This window comes from Pongo abelii, chromosome 9 (assembly GCF_028885655.2).
Source record: "Pongo abelii isolate AG06213 chromosome 9, NHGRI_mPonAbe1-v2.0_pri, whole genome shotgun sequence".
NCBI classification, from domain to species: Eukaryota; Metazoa; Chordata; class Mammalia; order Primates; family Hominidae; genus Pongo; species Pongo abelii.
In genome coordinates this window covers 10085724-10104989 of record NC_071994.2, presented here as the reverse complement: position 1 = coordinate 10104989, position 19266 = coordinate 10085724, and the positions used below count along the sequence as shown (strand labels likewise).

The following is a 19266-nucleotide window of genomic DNA, read 5'->3' as shown; positions in this document are numbered from 1 at the left end:
AGAAGAACTAAGGCCTCCCCAAGACCTGGAACAGAGCAGGCCGGCCCCGGCCCCCAAGCGGAGGAGGCTGCAGCTCCGTCGTGTCTGCGCCTCCCTCAACGCGGGTTAAACTTTGACTAAGGAAATGATTGCTAAACTCGATTCCATAAGTGTCACCGGTCACACTTTAATTCCAGTCTAGAATTAAAGTCTTCAGTCTCCACATTCCCTACTTTCCAAATTCAGCTTTCCCGGGAGGTCTGGAGCAGCTGCCTCTCTGGGGAGATGCTGGAGGTCTCAGAATCACCTCACGCGGCCTCAGGGCCCGGTTGGAGCCACCCCAAGTGACACCAGCAGGCAGATGACCAGAGAACCTGAGCCTCCAGCCCCGAGTCTGTGAAGCCAGCAGCCACTGACATGCTCCCAGCCGCTGGGCTGGAGAAGCCACTGTGGGCACCACCGTGGGGGAAACAGGCCCGTTGCCCTGGCCCCTTTGCCCTGGGCCAGCCCTTGTGAAGTGGGTCCCTCTTCTGGGCCCCTTGAGTAGGTTCCATGGCATTTTCTGAACTCCTGGACCTCGTGGGTGGCCTGGGCAGGTTCCAGGTTCTCCAGACAGTGGCTCTGATGGTCTCCATCATGTGGCTGTGTAGCCAGAACATGCTGGAGAACTTCTCAGCCGCCGTGCCCAGCCACCGCTGCTGGGCACCCCTCTTGGACAACAGCACAGCCCAGGCTGGCATCCTAGGGGTCCTGAGTCCTGAGGCCCTCCTGGCTATCTCCATCCCACCAGGCCCCAACCAGAGGCCCCACCAGTGCCGCCGCTTCCGCCAGCCGCAGTGGCAGCTCTTGGACCCCAATGCCACAGCCACCAGCTGGAGCGAGGCCGACACGGAGCCGTGTGTGGATGGTTGGGTCTATGACCGCAGCATCTTCACCTCCACAATCGTGGCCAAGGTAGGGCCTCCCCCAGAGCCACTCGAGTCCCGCCACCTTGGAGGTCAGTCATGGATCACGGTGGGTCGGACTCAAAGGTCCAGTCCTGGGAGGGACCGCCTCCCCAGGCCCCGCTCACTCTCGAGCCCCTCAGCCCCTCGTCAGCCACACACAGGGAGGTGGGCGGCAGGGATCAGTCTACAGATGGGGTCAGCCCAGGCTCTTGGAGGTGAGGGGGGCACCTGGGCGGGCACCTCTAAATGCTGGCACCTGGACACTCACTGGCCTCACCCTGTCCCGGCCCTGCTGACCCGTCAGCCGTGACTCCAGGCAACTCAGCCGCAGGGGGACTCAGTGATGATTCACTGGATTCCCCGAGACCAAACCACACAGGGTAAGGGATTACCCCAGGCTGCCTCCCAGATGGGGCGCCAGGCAAAGCCAGGCAAGCAGAGAGGGGTGGCTCATCCCAACAAGCGGGAAGAACCTCTTTATAAAGAACAGGAAGGAAGCAACCTCTGGGAGAGGGGCCAGGGTGTCGGCTTGGATGGCTGCTTCCAAGTGGAGAGACAGGAGAGAGGGGCAGATGTGGCTAGAGACCCATTGGGCAATAGGGAGCCATGGAAGAGTTTAGGCAGAGGGTGGCAGGATATACTCCTCAAAAGGCCAAACTATGCCTGTGGGTGCCCTCACTGTTCCACAGGGTCTTGCTCTAAAACCCTAGAGGTCACCAGACAACCCACCCCACCCAACTCCCTGGGGGCCCTCCCATACGGTTCCTCTGCCCCTCTGCCGGGGCTGTCCCAACCTCCTGAGCTCAGCCCCCTCCTCTCCCATCAGTGGAACCTGGTGTGTGACTCTCATGCCCTGAAACCCATTGCCCAGTCCATCTACCTGGCTGGGATTCTGGTGGGAGCTGCTGCGTGCGGCCCTGCCTCAGACAGGTGAGTACCCCCAGTCCAGGCAGGTCCCAGTTCCCCTCACGACCCCTGCTCTCCTAGGCCCCTGGCCGACTGGCCCCAAACCAGCCTCACAAAACCAAGTCTAGAAAGCGCCCTACTTATTGGGTGTGGGTCTCGGACCAGCCACCCTGCAGCTGCGCCATGTAGGGAGGTCTGGAACCTTCTCTGAGCCTCGAGTTCACTGACTTTACTCTGGGGGTTGTAGAGGATTGCTCCCCAGCAAACATTCACTGCTAAAACTGGCTTGGCCATGCGCCTGCCTTCAGCAGCAACCTGAGTGCTCCCAGTGACTGGAGTCCATTCCCTTTGGCTCTGGCCTCGGGACTCTCCTTGTGCTCCGGAGTCTTCCGTGGGTGGAGAATGCAGGTTTCACCCAGGTGCCGCTTCAGTGTCCGCCTCAGCTCAGTGGGCAAGCACAGGGTGGGCTCTGGGTGGCCCAGAGCCCCGTGGCCAGTGCCGTGGCAAGCCACAGACCCTGCCTCTTCCTGGTTTGTGCCGCAGGTTCGGGCGCAGGCTGGTGCTAACCTGGAGTTACCTTCAGATGGCTGTGATGGGTACTGCAGCTGCCTTCGCCCCCGCCTTCCCCGTGTACTGCCTGTTCCGCTTCTTGTTGGCCTTTGCCGTGGCGGGCGTCATGATGAACACGGGCACTCTCCGTAGGTCTCTGACCTGGCGCCATGCAGGGGGGCTCCATGCAGGCTCCAGGGCTGAACCGCTCGGTCTCCTTGCAGTGATGGAGTGGACGGCGGCGCGGGCCCGACCCTTGGTGATGACCTTGAACTCTCTGGGCTTCAGCTTCGGCCATGGCCTGACGGCCGCAGTGGCCTACGGTGTGCGAGACTGGACACTGCTGCAGCTGGTGGTCTCGGTCCCCTTCTTCCTCTGCTTTTTGTACTCCTGGTGAGTGCTGTGCCCCACTCCCCTCCTCAGAGGAGATCCTGCCCACTCTCCACCCGGGGGAAAGGGAGACTCTCCTTTCCCTGGGGACTGGGGAGTGCTAGAGGCCAGGGGTGCACAGGCTGGAGGAAAGCCAGGAGCTTGGCAGAGTGTACCACCCACAAGCCCAAGACACCCACTCCAACCAGGGCTTGGGTCCCCAGGGTGCCTCCCCTGCTCCTCCCAAGTGCTCCTTCTCCTACTTATTCTTCTCTTTTCCTCCCTCCTTCTCCTTATCTCTTGGCCTGTTCCCCTCTCCTCTCCCTGCCTGCCTTGGCATCTATGCTGCCAGGCCTATCTTCTGAGCCCCTCCTCTGTGCCAGGCATGGCAGCACTGAGCTAGGCTAGGGGAGCGAATGGAAAGATACAACACATGCCCGCACACACAGCGCACAGCCGTAGTCTGCTTCATGGGCTGACAGAATCAACGCATGTGTCTGTCTGCTAGAAGACAGGGACCAGGACCCACTCATCAGAGGGGAATCCACAGTCCCCACAGAGGGCCGGCACGTGTGGGAGGTTAGGAAATGTCAGCATTGCCCTGAAACAAATCAGGCTTGGCCCTTGCCAAGCACCTGACACATAGTAGGTGCTAAATAAATATTTGTTGAATGGATGAATTGTTAGGTAAGTAGAAATAGATAGGTAGGTAGATAGATAGGTAGGTAGGTAGGTAGGTAGGTAGGTAGAGACAGATAAATAAATGGGTTGACAGATGTATGGATTGGATGAGTGGATGGGTGAGTTGGTGGATAGATGGATTGGATTGTATAGATGAATTGAATGGATGGTTGAATGGATGGATAGAAGGATGGATGGATGGTTGGAATAGATGGATGGAAGGACGGATAGATGGATGGATGGATGGATGGGTGGATGGATGGACAGATGGATGGATGGATGGATGGATGGATGGATAGATGGAATGGATGGATGGATGGATGGTTGAATGGATGGTTGAATGGATGGATGGATGGATGGATGGACGGATGGATGGATAGACGGATGGATGGATGGTTGGAATAGATGGATGGATGGATGGATGGAATGGATGGATGGATGGAATGGATGGATGATGGAATGGATGGGTGGATGGTTGGAATGGATGGATGGATGGATGGATGGATGGATGGAATGGATGGATGGATGGTTGGAATAGATGGATGAATGGATGGATGGATGGATAGATGGAATGGATGGATGGATGGATGGATGGTTGAATGGATGGAATGGAAGGACGGATGCATGGATGGTTGGAATAGATGGATGGATGGATGGATGGTTGGAATAGATGGATGGATGGATGGTTGAATGGATAGATGGATGGATGGAATGGATGGATGGTTGGAATAGATGGAATGGATGGATGGATGGATGGATGGTTTGATGGTTGAATGGATGGATGGATGGAATGGATGGATGAACAGAATTGATGGATGGATGGGATGGATGGATGGATTGATGGATGGTTGGAACAGATGGAATGGATGGATGGATGGTTGGTTGAATGGATAGTTGAATGGATGGATGCATAGATGGATGGATGGATGGAATGGGTGGTTGGATGGATGGATGGATGGATGGATGGATGGATAGATGGAATGGATGGATGGATGGATGGATGGATGGATGACTGAATGGATGGTTGAATGGATGGTTGAATTGATGGATGGATGGATGGTTGGATGGATGGATGGATGGATGGATGGATGCAATGGATGGATGGATGGATGGAATGGATGGATGGATGGATGAAATGGATGGATGGATGGTTGGATGGATGGTTGAATGGATGGATAGGTGGATGAATTGGATGAACTGGATGGATGAATGGATAGATAGATGGACAGAGGCCATTTGAGGGGAGGGCTGAGCCTGGATCATTCATAAACAGGCCCTGCACTTAGTAGTTGTTTGGCCATTAGGACCACTGTAGAAAGGAGCACAGCAGAGGCCCGGCGGTGAGCAGGTGCCCGCACCCACACTAGGAAGAAGGCTGACTCCACAAATCTCTCCCACCCAACAGCTTGGAGTAGAGTAACAATTTGCAGCCACTCCTCAGATCAGGAGACAATTACATCTCATACAGTGGCTCCACAAGGAGGTGATCATGTCCGACAAGAGCCTTCTGGGATGGCAGCTTGACTCCCAACACCAAGAGGGTAGAGAGTGGAAGGTAAAGGTCAGTGATAAAAATTCCAAGGCACCCCTCCTGGTTCTCATGCTGATGCAGGGCCACAGAACTGCATCCCCCTTTCCTTGGTAGACATGCTCCCACAGGGCTGAAGAAGTGCCCATTCATTCATTCATTACCTCATTCATTCAACAAATAACTACTGAGCACCTGCCATGTGCCAGGTGCTGGCTGACACCAGCTGTGAGCAGATATGTGGTCTCTGCCCACATGGAGCTCATAGGGAATCCCATACATCGTGGCCTCACAAACTGTGCCTAGGGCTTGACGAACAAGCTGGGGTGTGGACGTCTGAGAATGGGACCCCGCTTTCTCCCTCTGAGTCACTTACAACACATTCCAGTCAGCTTTCTCCCTCTTCTTCGCCCAAACTGCCCTTCCCAGGGTCACCCACAATGATCCGGCCACCATCACTTGTGGTCCCTGCTATGTGGCGGGCGCGGTCCACACTCTCTCCCTCAGGCAGCCTCACCCCTGCCTGAAGCCCCAGCTCCCTCCAAATACTGCAGACCCCAAATCTCCACTTGGTCCTGCCTCCCCAACTGACCTCCAGCCTTGCGCCTCCAACTGCCCGCGTGACGGTTCCATTATAGGTGTCTCATCCCCACACACATCTCCTTAGACCTCTCCTCCCCAAGTCTTCCCCAGCGTGGGGAGCAGCCCCCGAACTCATCAGAGTCACAGTGGCCATGACGCCTCTCTCTCCCTCACCATCCCCCCACGAAGTCCACTGGGTCACCAGGCTTCATCAGCTCTACCTCTAATATGCACCTGGAATCTCCACTTCTCCCCTCTGTTCTGCAAATCCCTAAGGAGCTCAGGGCCCCGGTGGGTGTAGGGCAGGTGGCCCCACCCTGGCTGCTCACAGGGGAAAACATGTCTGGCTGAAGGACCTGCAGGAGCCAAGGCCTAGAGGCAGGCCCCGTGTAGACTGGTGGGCATGGCAGACGCTCAGCAGGCAGGGCAGGACGGTGTGGCATAAGCTCGGTTTGACACTGAGGGTAGTGGGACACAGGTCAGTGTGAGGGGCTGGGTCCTGCCACAAGGAGGGGAAGTGCTGGGCTCGTGAGGCCGAGGTAGCAGAGACTCAGGTGCGAGGGGTGCTGGAGGTGTGGGAATCGGCTGACAGGGTGCAGCCAGAGGGCGCTGCTGCTGTTGGGGACCCTGCTCCCAGCCTGAGCCCCGGGGTGGCTGTGAAGCTGTTTACAGGAGGAAGATGCAGCCATATGGGGTGGACAGGAAGGCCATGTGGTATGGGAGGTGCCAGGACAGGGGTGGACCCCAGTGGCCTTGGAGATGGCCAAGGTCCTGGCAGCGGCCAGGACCCAGTGGTCCTGTAGCCCTCGGGGCCCTGACTGCAACCAGGCCAGGTTCCTAGTGAGGCAGGGGAAGGGCTGTGGGGTCTGGAGGGAGGCAGGAAGGGTTCCACAGAGTCATCCCTCCCTCCATCCCAGCAGCCAGCCCCAGGATGAGAACTGCATCCCAACCGCAATCCCTAGGAGGGAGAAAGGAAGCAGAAGGGGTCTCCTGCTGGGGAAGAAGGGTGCCCAAGAGGGCTTGGCTGCCACAACGCCCTTCGGGATCCTCAGCCGCCCTAAGACTTGGGCCTAGAGCAGTGGGTACAGGGTAGCAGTCTGAGGCTGGCACAGGCCAGGCACTGGGGGCCACAGGCAATGATCCCTCCCACGCCCCCTGCACTTAAGGTGGTTGGCAGAGTCGGCACGATGGCTCCTCACCACAGGCAGGCTGGACCGGGGCCTGCAGGAGCTGTGGAGGGTGGCTTCCATCAACGGAAAGCGGGCGGTGCGGGACACCCTGACCCCTGAGGTAAGGCTGGGTCCGCCTCAAAGCTGGACCCTCAGACCCTCTCCCTGGCCCTGCATAGGGCACCCTGGGAGACCCACCAAGGACCTCAGCTACCTGGGAAGAAGGTCTCAGAGAGGAGGAGGTGCCTGGCGCCCCCAGTGCCAACAGCACCCACCCCCGCCTCCACAGGTCTTGTTTTCAGCCATGCAGGAGGAGCTGAGCGTGGGCCAGGCTCCCGCCAGCCTGGGCACCCTGCTCCGCATGCCCGGACTGCGCTTCCGGACCTGTATCTCCACGTTGTGCTGGTAGATGCCCTTCCCCCAACCCCACCTCCACAGGGGAACCTGGAATCGGGGCTCTCGCTGGCACACGGCCCCGGCCTCTGCTGGCTCCGCTTGGTCCCACTGGTCTGCAACACCGACACCTTCCCCTCTGTCAGTCACTCCAGACATGAGACAACCCAGGCCGGGTGGGCTCACTGAGGGGGCTTTAATAAGGGGCAAGGCAGATAGAAGAGATGCAGGAGGTAGGATCCCTAACAAAGCTCCTGGGAGGGCTGGGAGCCAGGCAGGACGATGGGGTGATCCAGGCAACAGCATGGGCAGCAAGCACCCCTGCCTGGTGTGGGGCCAGGGAGGGCGGAGAGGGCTTGTCAGAGCCCAGGACCCATGGCCATCCAGCAAAGACCAAAACTGCCAAGGCCAAGGAAGGAAGGACGGTTCAGTGGCAGCTGGAGCCATGGAAAGGACATAGTCACTCCCAGACAAAGCCCGCAAGCAGAGAGGGAGGCAGAAATCTCCTGCTTCTCCCCTCCTCCAGCCTCTCGCCAGCGCCTCCCATCAACCAAACCCAAAGGGAAGCCACGCTGGCTAGGGGACCTGGTAAACATAGTCTAGAGACTGGCCCCGCCCCACAGAGCTGGCAGCTGAAGGGCCAGAACATTGAGCTAAGAGCAGCACGCCCCCACCCTGAGCTCCCCCCACATTGTTCCTGCCCTGCCCACTGCGCCCACCCACACCCCACCCCCACCCTGACTCCCCTGATCCCTGCCCCAGGTTCGCCTTTGGCTTCACCTTCTTCGGCCTGGCCCTGGACCTGCAGGCCCTGGGCGGCAACATCTTCCTGCTCCAGATGTTCATTGGTGTCGTGGACATCCCGGCCAAGATGGGCGCCCTGCTGCTGCTGAGCCGCCTGGGCCGCCGCCCCACGCTGGCCGCATCCCTGTTGCTGGCGGGGCTCTGCATTCTGGCCAACACGCTGGTGCCCCACGGTGAGGGGGCAAAGCTGTACACCAGAGACTTCCCTACCTTGGGGGGTCTCGGGCTGGGAACAGAGGCCTCGGCCCCTCCTTGGAGGTGCCGGACTAGAGCAGGTACCCTGTTAGGAAGGAGGCTGCCGGAGCCGTCTAGGAACAGACGGCAGTGTCTGCGCTGAGCCAGCAAGAGCGGTGAAGGAGTGGCGGGGGTGGCACCAGGGAAAAGTGTGGAGTTAAAATGAGAACTGACTGATGGATTGCAGGGCGAGGGAAACGGGGGTCAAGGAGGACTCCTCAGGGCTGGCTCTGGGTGTCTGAGTGTGGAGCAGATTGTGGGTGTGGCCATGAGGCCACTCAGGACAGGATACCCAGATGGAGATGACTCCCAAACATTTGCAAAGAGGCCTGCAAGTCAGGGACAAGGCCCCTGGGCTGAAGGGAGCCCTCATCTGATCTTGGGCCCCCCACCAAGCTCACTAATCTGGTCTCTACCCACAGAAATGGGGGCTCTGCGCTCAGCCCTGGCCGTGCTGGGGCTGGGCGGGGTGGGGGCCGCCTTCACCTGCATCACCATCTACAGCAGCGAGCTCTTCCCCACCGTGCTCAGGTGAGGCTGGGCCTGGGCTCCAGGAGAGGGGAGCCCTGGGCTGAGCTGCGGGGCACCCCCAGGCAGGAGTGGCTTCTCCCAGACCTAGATGTTCATGTCATGCATCTCCCTCTTGTGTGGTCCTGGGGCTGCTCAGGTGCATCCCAAGTCCAGCCTGACCCCCTGGGCCTCCCTGGGCCTCCCAGGGCCAAGCGGGCCTGGCCCGGTGTGCAGGATCAAGGCTGTGGGCAGGCAGAGCAGGCGCTCATAGGTGCATCTGCATTGGCAGGATGACGGCAGTGGGCTTGGGCCAGATGGCAGCCCGTGGAGGAGCCATCCTGGGGCCTCTGGTCCAGCTGCTGGGTGTCCATGGCCCCTGGCTGCCCTTGCTCATGTATGGGACGGTGCCGGTGCTGAGTGGCCTGGCCGCACTGCTTCTGCCCGAGACCCAGAGCTTGCCGCTGCCCGACACCATCCAAGATGTGCAGAACCAGTGAGTGGACCCAGCCTCGGGACCACCCCTCCCTCCCACCAGAGAACCCTAGCACAGGGCAGCCTGCTCACCCATCCCTATCACTGGACAGAGGCAGAAGCAGAGGCCCAGACAGATAGGATTGGCCCAGGGTCACACAGTACATCTCTGGGAGAGTGGCAACCCAGGGCTCGGTCTCCAGTTGGCAGTGCTTTGACCTAGGGCTTTGTCCTCTCCCTTCACTCCACCATTCAAGGCACAAATGGCCAAGCTCCCCCAGGTCCACCCCAAGAGAGGCCAAAGGGAGAAGGGTGGATTGTCCTTTGTGAGAGGGAGATCCAGCCATTGTTGGGGGCCCTCACAGGCCCCAGATTCTACCTCTGAAGCCCTGACGGCTGGCAGGGCAGTCACTGTACACACCCCCAACCCATCACATGCTCGGGAGCTCAGTTCTGGGCCCCCGAGAGCAGGGTGGTGGCATTCCCTGGAGTCCTTGGGATGGACACAGGTCAAGGGTCAGGGGCCACTCTACACCCCAAGACACACCCCCTGTGCTTCCTGAACAGGGCAGTAAAGAAGGCGACACATGGCACGCTGGGGAACTCTGTCCTAAAATCCACACAGTTTTAGCCTCCTGGGGAGCCTGCGATGGGACGGTCGGAGGAAGAGACTTCTGTTCTCTGGAGAAGGCAGGAGGAAAGCAAAGACCTCCATTTCCAGAGGCCCAGAGGCTGCCCTCTGAGGTCCCCACTCTCCCCCAGGGCTGCCCCTCCAGCTGAGCCCTGCCCCTCTCATAGTCCAAGGGGTCCCCTTCAATATTGAAGGGGAAAAGGACAGTTTGATTGGCAGGAGGCAACCCAGTGCACCATCACCCTGCCCTGCCCTCTTGGCTTCGGAGAGCAGAGGGGTCAGGCCCAGGGGAACGAGCTGGCCTTGCCAACCCTCTGCTTGCCTCCGCACTGCCACTTGTCCCCCCACACCCGTCCACCTTCCCAGAGCTCAGAGCTAACCACCATCCATGGTCAAGACCTCTCCTAGCTCCGTACAAGCAGTAGAGTCTCAGCTCCACAGCTTTACCCAGAAGCCCTGTAAGCCTGGCCCCTGGCCCCTCCCCATGTCCCTCCAGGCCTCAACCACCTGCCCTCCACATCCTCTGCCTGCTGTCCCCTTCCCACCCTCATCCCTGACAGACTCCACTTAACCCCCAAACCCAGCCCCCCTTCCAGGGGTCCAGGGCCAGCCTGAGATGCCCGTGAAACTCCTACTCACAGTTACAGCCACAAGCCTGCCTCCTCTCACCCTGCCAGCCTATGAGTTCCCAGAGGGTTGGGGCCGTCCCATGACCCCATGTCCCAGCTCCCCACACAGCACTGGGCCAGAGGGGCATTGGTGCGAGGGATTGAATAAAGAAACAAATGAATGGCTGCCCCTCACTGACTCAAGTGATGAGCCCCCAGGGTCCTCCCAGGTCGGCGGAAGGAGGAAAGTGCTGGGGGCTCCTTGCTGGGGTGGGCCTTTCCCAGGCCAGCTTTCCTGCCCCAGGTGCCAGGCCAGAGTGGCTGCTGTTTCCAGCCCCTGTTGTGGGCCCGGTGCTGTGCTGGACACCTCCAAGCATCATCTCACTTCACTTTTTCCTGAACCCTGTAGGGCAAATGTTGCCCCATTTTACAGATGAAAAAACTGAGGCTTGAAGAAACTGATTGCCCATGACACTCAGCTAGGTGGGGGAAGTATCAGGATTCAAACCCATCAGTAGGCCTCCAGAGCCCCACTCTGGCCACAACACCCCCAGCCTCTCCCAACCCAGCCTCACCATCTGGGTGTCCAGTAACTCTCCTGGCAGTGGCAAGGCCGGGGGCCCACAGTGTCCACAGGCATGGCTCGAGGGGAAACGCAGTGCAGCGCACACAGACGTCTGGGTGCAGGTAGAAGCCATTTGCTGCCCAGCCGGGTCCCAGCCAGCCTGCCCAGTCACCTGAGCCACCCTGGGGCCATGTTCAGATGGTCTCTGGGTCCACCTGTGCCTGCCTTGCTGCTTCCAGGCATCTTGGCCGAGGGCAGTGCCCCACCCCCCCTACACACACATTAGCCATGTGTGCACACGTGTGCCCACGTGCACATGCACACATATGGCATGGGAAACCAGAAAGCAGCTCTTTGCCCCCACAGGAAGGGGGTCACTGCTTGGCCTGGTCTTGTCAGCTGCAGCCCCTGGGCCTCTAGGGGGCCGTGTCCTCTGGCCATCTACCTAGGGTCACCCCTCAGTAAAGAACCCTGGGCAGGGATCCTGTTTGTGAAAATGCCTGAATACAAGGTCATCTCAGCCTGCCCTGGACTTTTTGTCTGTTGTCTATCTGCTGCCCAGCTGAGGCCCAGCGGCCTTTCTAACCCTTGAACAGCATTCTTGGGACCTTAGGGTATCCAGAAGTTTCCAGAAGGCAGAACCCAGGGCTGGTGGGAGATGGGCCCTCCTGTCTTCTGGGATATCCCTCCAGCTCACCAAGGGGGTCTGGACTACCCCTCTGCCCACATCCTGAGTGGCCTTGCTCCTGGTCCTTCCAGATAGTCACGACCTTCCAGGACCCAAGCCCTGTCTGCTTCCAACATAAGTCACCCCTGGATTAACTCAAGAGGCCCTGGAAGCTGGGAGGGCCCAGGACCCTGTCCCTCTGGCAAGTGAGCAGCCTCGCCGTGGCCAAGTGGGTGTCGGCAAAGGGAGAAGGGCCCCCCTCAGCAGCAGCCTCGAGCCCACCCGAATGGCAAGGCTATGCTTGGGACACACTCTGTTCTGATGCCCACCACGGAGGCTTCAACCTCAGAGCCTGTGGGGGCACCCCGCTATGGAGGAGCCAAGGGAAAGAAGAACCCATCACTACCCCATCAGTCTCATCCCCATGGCGATGGAGGCCTCAGGCAGCAGGGATGAGGAAAGTGGCTCAGGACTCACTTTATCCATTCTCCTGCCTCCAGTCAAGCCCATAGCTCACCCAGGAGGATGTGTGGGAAGAGGTAGCACCAAGCCCCATGGGCTCCAAATCTGCCTTCAAGAGGGGGGTTCTATCCGGAAGAGCTGGGCACTGGCTGGGCTGGTGTTCCCTCTCCAGGGGGCTTGCTTGATGAGGGCAAGTCTGTGAACTTCTTTCCCAAATCCCCGTCCTTGAGAGCCCTGAGGTGGAATCTCCTGACAAATCCCTGTGAGGACCACCCACCAAGGAGCCAGGATGCCTCGAACCTCAGCCACCATCAGGCCCTGGACACTGGGCCTGTCTGGGACACTGCTGGGGTCACTGCCAGGCCAGCCAGACCCTGAGGAGCTCAGCTCAGTCCCAGATGCTAAGTCCAACATCAGAGGCACAAGATGATAAACTGAGAATCAGGTGACCATCTCTTACAGATGGGTAAACTGAGTCAATGGCTGAGTCTAGGATCTGTCCTCTTATAACCAAGCCCTTGAATGACGGGAACCCTGAGCTGCCTTATGCAGAGAGAAAGACCAAGTCCCACAGTCATATGGCAACCAGCAGGACCGGGGTCCATCCTTCCAACTCCTGGACTGCCCCGCTTCCTGCCCCGCTACCCTGATATACTGTCCCCTATCCTGTTTAGGGTCATTCTAGAAATTTCTGGAGTAAGGATATTCCTTCCCTTCCTAACACCAAGGAGCCCCTGCCTGCCTGTCTTTGTTTCTTTGGCTAGTTGTGATGGGAGGAGGGGAACCAAGCTGTCTCTGTCCCTTGGTCAGAGAGAGTAGCGACAGGGGGCCCCAAAGGTTCCAATCACCAGCCCAGGAACAGGACATCCTAGCAAGAATGCCCCAAACCAGGGCCTCTCCCAGACTTCCACAGGTGCTTAGAGCTGACCTCAATGATGCTGACCGTGGCTCCAAGACTGTGAGCAGTTGGGGAACAAGCAGGGCCCGAGCCTCACCCCTCAGGAGCTGGATCAGAAGGGCAAGGAGGGGCTGAGTCCATAGAAATTCACACCTGGGGCTCTGCTCTCTCACCCTTGTTAGGATTTTGCAGGAGGAATCTCAAGAGGTCCTGGGAGGCACCATGGTGGGGAGGGTCCCAAGACAAAAGCCTCCTTCAGGGATGGAAAGAAGGAAGAGAAGGAGATGAGGCTGACCTTGGCCTCTGGAGATAGCTGGAGGCTGCTCAGGTCAGAACCTGCCACTCCCACTAAGGGATGTTCTCCAGCTGAAGGGTGGGGCTCCTGCAGGCATGGAGGCAGCGAGGCCTAAAGATGGACCAGGCTTTTGAACTGCAAAATGCCTCGAGGATGAGCTGGCCAACAGCCAGAGCCCCCTGCAGACAGAAAATCAAGATGCAGAATCGGGCAGTGGAGGGGATGGCAAGCCAAGGGTGTGAGGAAGCCTGGAGAAGGGGAGGGCTGAGAAGTCAATCGAGGGGGGGGACCCTGAGTGACACAGCATGGCTGAGTCATGTCTCATGAGCCAGGTGGTGCAACGCCCCACCACTGCTACCCTTGAGGTCCGCAACCCTCCTCGCTCTCCTCTCCTGACAATGCTGTACACGTGGGTATGTGTCCCTTGCGACTGAGAGGCTTAACAAATACAGATCCATCTCTTAACATGTCCAGACCATGGACCTGTTAGGGTCTCCACGGAGGAGTAAACAACGGTGGACAAGGTGGCCGGCCCTGGTTCCACCTTCAGTCCCAGCAGCTGCCCAGTCAACCAGAGTGGACTTGGGGGAAGGTAGGGTACCAGGGTCCAAATCCCTAGAGAGGAAGGGGAAGGAGCACAGACTCTGGAGTCAAGCAGAACAGGAGACCACTGGGACTCAGTCACTCATTCACCTCAAGACCTGGGAGCAGCCACTGAAGGTCTCCAAGCCCAGGAATGACCTCCTCCCTCCAAGGGCTGCTGAAGGATGAGGCAGCATCTGTCCCGCACCCAGGTCTGTGGCCGGGCACACATGCCCCGAGGTGTGGATCCAGTAGCCATCAGGGGGCAACACAAGGTCTCCAGGGATCTGTCTGCCTTCCTGAGAAGCTAAGGTCTGTGAACCCGCCAGAGACCAGCCATGTTTCCTGCCCGTTCCTCAGCCCAGCAGGGATACAGAACACTGTGAGACAAAGACAAGTTATCCCAGGAACCCAAAGCCACACTCAACCCAAAAGTTCAGTAGCAACTTACCAGCTCTTGTGGGCCCCCATGTGGGCCCAGACCCCAGCCCAAAGCCAGGATCTAACAGCACCCACCCCAAAAAAAACTGCACAGGACCGTTGGAATTTGGAAAGTTTTTGTTTTCTTTTTCCCACACATTTCCGGGGTTGGGGTGTTTTCCAAGACTCAGACACATTTGTTAACAAAGAGAAAAAAAACTGGGGGAGCACGGAGCCCGTGGGCAAAGAAGTGACCCCAGCAGTCTGTGGACAATGCCTTGCTCCCTCTTCCCTGCTGCCCGCGCCCAGCGGGTGCCACAGGCTGCTGCTCGTGGAATCTAGAGTATTTGTCTGTAATATATATCTGCATTTGCCTTTCCCCTCCCTCCCACCCCCCACCCCTGCTCCTCCAGCAGCTTCCCCATCAATGCACGTCGCCCGGCGGCACACACAGAACAGGCCTTCAGCCAGGCCTGAGCCCCTTCCCTGGGCGGCACCAAGCAGGTGCCTCTCCTGGTGAGGGGAGTTGGGGCACTTGCCCCACCCCACCCCACCCACCCACTAGGCCACTCGGGCCCACCCTCCCGCCCTTCTCCCACCGACTCTGGAAACCCAAAGGGAGGAAAGATAGGGAGAAACCAGACACACAAAAAAAGAAGTAGGGAAGGAGGGTGGGGACAGTGAGACACAGCAAGCCTGGGATGGGGACTGGAGGGCTTGGGAAGAGAAGGAAGGCAGGAGGGACAGAAGGAAGAAGAAGAAAAATTGAGGAAAATTAACAGGACGAGCAGTAGACACTTTACAAAACCCCCAGCCTTCCTTCCCACCCAACCCCACCAAAATAAAACTACCCCCCTTAAAAAAATAAATCAACCCAGGGCTGTGAGCACGTGCCCTGCCTGGCAGGCGCAGAGCTGAGAGGGACAGTCAGCCCCGGGACTGAGGAGGCCGCGCGGTGGACGGCAGGAGGAAGGGGGCGAGCACGGGGTTTTTCCTTTTCTTTTTTTGCGTTTCCTCTTTGTAAGAGAAGCCTGAGGCAGCCAGGGAGAGGGTCCCCAGGCCCCTGGCAGGGAGAGGGTGGCACCCTCCTCCCGGGCCCTCCCAGGAGGGGCAGCTGGCAGTGGGGCGCAGTGCCGGGGGCTCAGACGTAATACTCCTTGTCTTTGTTCTTCTTGGCCTTGCTGGGCGTCTTGGGGGCAGCCGGGGCCTTCTCTTTCACCACCGCCCCATTGCTCTGGGCCGAGTTACTGATGTAGTTCCGGCTCTGGTCCACCTGGTAGGAGCCCTCGTCACGATTGCGGTACTTGTACATTGCGTAGAGGAGGATGAGGATGCAGAGTGCCGCCGCCGCCACAATGCCCACCACCATGCCCGTGGTGCTGCTGGACTCCCGGATCACCTCCACTGCGCCCGGCGGGCCCCGCTCCCCAGGCCCTGTGGGGTTGGCTGTGGGCAGATGGGGGAAGCCGGGGGCTGAGGTCACGCCGGGGCGCAGGGGAGGGGGCCTCCGCGGCTCAAAGGACGTGGGGGCCCCGGGCCCCAAGGGCGGGTTCTCCAGCAGGGGCTGAAGCGGGTCTCGGTGGTTCATTTTGCCCGCCGGCAGGTTGGGGGCCGGGGCGGAGGGGGCAAACAGCACCCCAGGGGCGCCCGTGGCCCCATCTGTCCTGAGGTTGGGCCGGGGAGCGGGTTTGCGGGGTGACAGGAGGGTGGTGCGGTCCGTGACCAGGGGAAAGGTGGTGTAAAAGTCCTCGTCGTCCGTGGGGGGGAGGCTGGAGTCAAAGACCTCCCCGGAGGCGAAGCCCGAGGCCTCGATGGGCTCCTCGCAGTCGCTGTCGTCCCGCTCGGCCTGGCACGGGCCCCCGGAGGGCGGGCGGCGCGCGGCGGGCGGGGGCAGCGTGTCTTGGGTGGCGCCCACTCCCGTGAGGAAGGGGTAGAAGGTAGGGGGCGGGGGCACGAAGGGGGATCGGGTGGCCACGGGAGGGGGGTCTAAGGAGTCCTCCGTGATAATGGGCAATATTAACTCTCCTCCTAGAACAAGAGAGAGAAGAGAAAAGAGAGGGCGTCAGCGAGGGCCAGGGCGCAGGCGGCCGGCACAGAGAGAGAAACAACAGCCTCACACACCCAAATCGGTTCCAATTGGCTTTGGCGGAGACTAGAGCGGGCCGGGCCCGCCCGCCAGCCGGCCGAGCACTGCGCTTTAAGCGGGCAGCGGCTCAGATGCCCTGGGCACCCCACGCACGGGCTCTGTGACTCTCTGGGTTTTGGTCTTTTGTTTGTCTTAAGAAATCAAAAGGAACAGAAAGGAAAGGAAATTGAAAAGAAACAGAAAAAAAAACTCTACTGGTTTAAGGCTTTAGAAACAGATACAACAGCAGCATTTAAACAAACCTAACAACAATATCTTTTAGGGTTTTTTTTTCTAGATTTTTCTGGTTTTTTTGCTTTTTTTTTTTTTTTTTTTTTTTTTGCTTTTGTTTTTAAAAAAGAAGATAGCATACCACGGAATTCAGGCAACTTACATCAACAAATAGGCCGTGTGATTTTAGCATGAAGAAAAAAATTACAAACAGAGCTGTGTAAGCGGGTTCTCCCGGAAAAAAATAAGAAAAAACAACTTTTCCGTACAACGTTTTCTGTCTATCTGTTCGGTATCTCCCTCCCTCACTCTCCGCTCCCTGCGCATCCTGCCTCCTCCTGAACTCTCTCTCCGCCCTCACTTGTCCCTCTCCCCCTCATTCAACACAAAGCTGAACTCTGCACAGGGCAGGCTGGGGCTGAGGGGTGGTTTCCACCACTTGGTGTCAGCATGTCGGGGAGGGAGGAACAATGGGCAGGAGGGCTTAGAGAGTAGGGACATGACAGACAGCCATGTAGGGATTGCTACATGGGTGAGAGGTCTTGGGAGGGGACCGCCATGGGAGGGGGCTTGCAAAGCTAATTGCAGGGTGGCCACGGGAGGCGAGACATTGAAAGTGGGAGGTGAGGTGGCCCATGAGGAAGAGTGGGCAGGGAGGAGTTGGATGCATTGGAGCAGGGTCCTGTCCCGTAGGACTCTGGGAGGAGTGGGGAGAAGCCATGTAGAGGCAGGGAGGTAGGGAGAGGCAAGGAAGGAGTGAGGGGAGTGGGCAGGGACACATGGTTCCTGAGCTAAGCCTAACTCCCCAACTTTCTCATTCTTCACCCTCCACCTCTGACCCCCACTGACTTCCCCCCTCCCCCTCCCCAGAACCCCCATGGGCCGCCAGGACCTGGCCAGGGCTTGACTGCCTCTGGCCCTCTTATTATAGTTAAAACAATAACAAAACAATGGAAAGAAGAAGAAAGCAAAAAAAGAAAAGAAAATACATACACAGCCATCTGGGAGGGAAGCACCTGCTAAATAGGGCCCATGGGAATGAGTGGGGAGGGCTTTGTGAGGGGAGAATGGGTCTCCCTGTCTCTAGGTCTGATAACTGGAGTCCCTTGGGCAGAAACTGCAATTCCCATCAGCCCCCAAAAGGTGAGAACTATAACTCCCATCAGTCCTTGGAGGAGTGTAGACCACAATTCCCATCAGCCACTGGGTCAATAACTGTGACTCCCATCAGCCTCCTGGGCCTCCTCTCAAACCAAAATAGTGCAACCTCCTGGTTTGGGGTAGAAGGGAGCTGGGGCTCAGCTCTAGGTGGCTGGTGGGAGGACTTGCTCCTCTTGCAGGGGCACCTCTGGGCCTGACGAGGGTTGGAGGTTTCCTCTCTGGCTCTCTCTTCAGCACAGCCTAAGCCCTGCCCACATCTGAGTGCCTCTCGCTGGTCTCTGCAGGGTGTGGTCTTCAGAGATCATGCCCAGAAGCCCCTCAGCCTCTTGGTGGTAAAGCACCCCAGGGCCTCCACTGCCAGGTCCCGCCTGCCCCACTGCAGCCCCACTGCAGCCAGGCCAGCCACATTCCACCTTCACATCTTGGCGCTCTTCTCCTGTTCCCCACCCACCCACAGCCCTCCGCCTCTGCCCTGAGTTCAAACACTGTTGCCAACCTTCAGATCACAAGCTCCAGCAATGTCGCAGAGCTGTCCTTGGCCACACCAGCCAGCCTGTGGCCAAGACCTTTCCATTGAACTTGAAGGCTTGCTGAGCTCCCCAGGCTGCTCTTCCCACCCGATTCCAATCTCCCCTGGCCAGGGGCTCACCTACACCCTAGATTTTGAAACCCCAGGGCTCCTGGCCTTCCAAAGGCTCAGTTACAGTGAAAAACTTTGAGCTAAGAGCAAAGTAGCATGTTTTGTGGAGCTGGGACTATCTGATCCCAGCTCGTTATGGAAAAGAATGCTGAGGCCTGGGTGGGCAGGACTTCCCAAGGTCACCAGGTGTAGGTGCCCAGCAAGATGAGTGAGGCCGGGGAAGGGCTAGATCTCATGAGGAGCCCAAGAAAGCCTAAGTCATCCTCCCAATGCCTCCAGAAATCTGTTGGGGCTGTTTGACTCTTGGCTTGGATGCTAACTTGGATGACAGAACACCTGTTCTGTCACTGAGTTCCTGTGTGACTGTGGGCAAGTTTCTTCCAGTCTCTGGGCCTCAGTTTCCTCATCTATAAAACTGGGGTATTAGGCTCCAGGCCCAAGATGAGGCCAAGGCTTGGCTCTTGTGGGACCTCTAGACTTTGGATGAACAAATATGTCTTCCTGTACCCACCTGGGATCCACACAAGGAAAGCCAGCACCCTGGTCTCCAGGTAAGGGGCGAACTCAGCTGTCAGCTCTCAGGAGGGTTGGCAGCCTCTCGAGCGGTCGTAACCTGGGCCCAATCATGGCAGGGTTCCCCTCCCTGCATGAACCCTGAGTGCCTCTGGGGTCCTTCCTGCTGGTCCATACCACCAGCCCTCTACCTGACCTTTGCCTTCTATTCAGAACACCCTTCCCTGCTGACATCTCAGAATCTGGCCAAACACCTTCTCTTCCAGGCAGAAGATGCTCCCTGCCTTGAGTGCCTCTGACACCATATCCCAATTCTGTCCTGGAGGCATGGCTTTGTACTCACTGC

General features: G+C 58.5%; 2 protein-coding genes across 33 annotated transcripts in view; one reads left to right on the top strand and one right to left on the bottom strand.

Moving 5' to 3' along the window:
• The first annotated feature begins 174 nt into the window (after positions 1-174).
• On the top strand, positions 175-10543 carry SLC22A12 (solute carrier family 22 member 12). Of its 3 annotated transcripts, none has more exons than XM_009246184.3 (10): positions 175-933; positions 1753-1856; positions 2376-2428; positions 2606-2774; positions 6708-6831; positions 7000-7115; positions 7866-8080; positions 8564-8672; positions 8941-9144; positions 9690-10543. In XM_009246184.3, exons 1-10 carry the CDS (start codon positions 532-534, stop codon positions 9751-9753), a joined length of 1560 nt encoding a protein of 519 aa, XP_009244459.1. In that variant the 5' UTR covers positions 175-531; the 3' UTR covers positions 9754-10543. The 3 variants fall into 3 exon arrangements, with proteins under 3 accessions (XP_009244459.1, XP_002821610.1, XP_009244460.1); XM_002821564.4 differs by having other exon boundaries at positions 2376-2530; XM_009246185.3 differs by lacking the exons at positions 2376-2428; positions 2606-2774 and having other exon boundaries at positions 9690-9753.
• An 801-nt stretch (positions 10544-11344) lies between these two features.
• Positions 11345-19266, bottom strand: part of NRXN2 (neurexin 2) — a 120185-nt gene continuing 112263 nt past the window's right edge. For 11 of the 30 annotated variants that reach the window (XM_024255684.3, XM_054525681.2, XM_054525686.2 and 8 more), the window contains one exon: positions 11358-16278. In XM_024255684.3, the coding sequence (XP_024111452.2) occupies positions 15392-16278 (887 nt within the window). In that variant the 3' untranslated portion in view covers positions 11358-15391. Of the gene's footprint in view, positions 16279-19266 lie in introns of all 30 variants that reach the window. The other 19 variants (XM_054525697.2, XM_054525700.2, XM_054525699.2 and 16 more) reach the window with 10 other exon arrangements.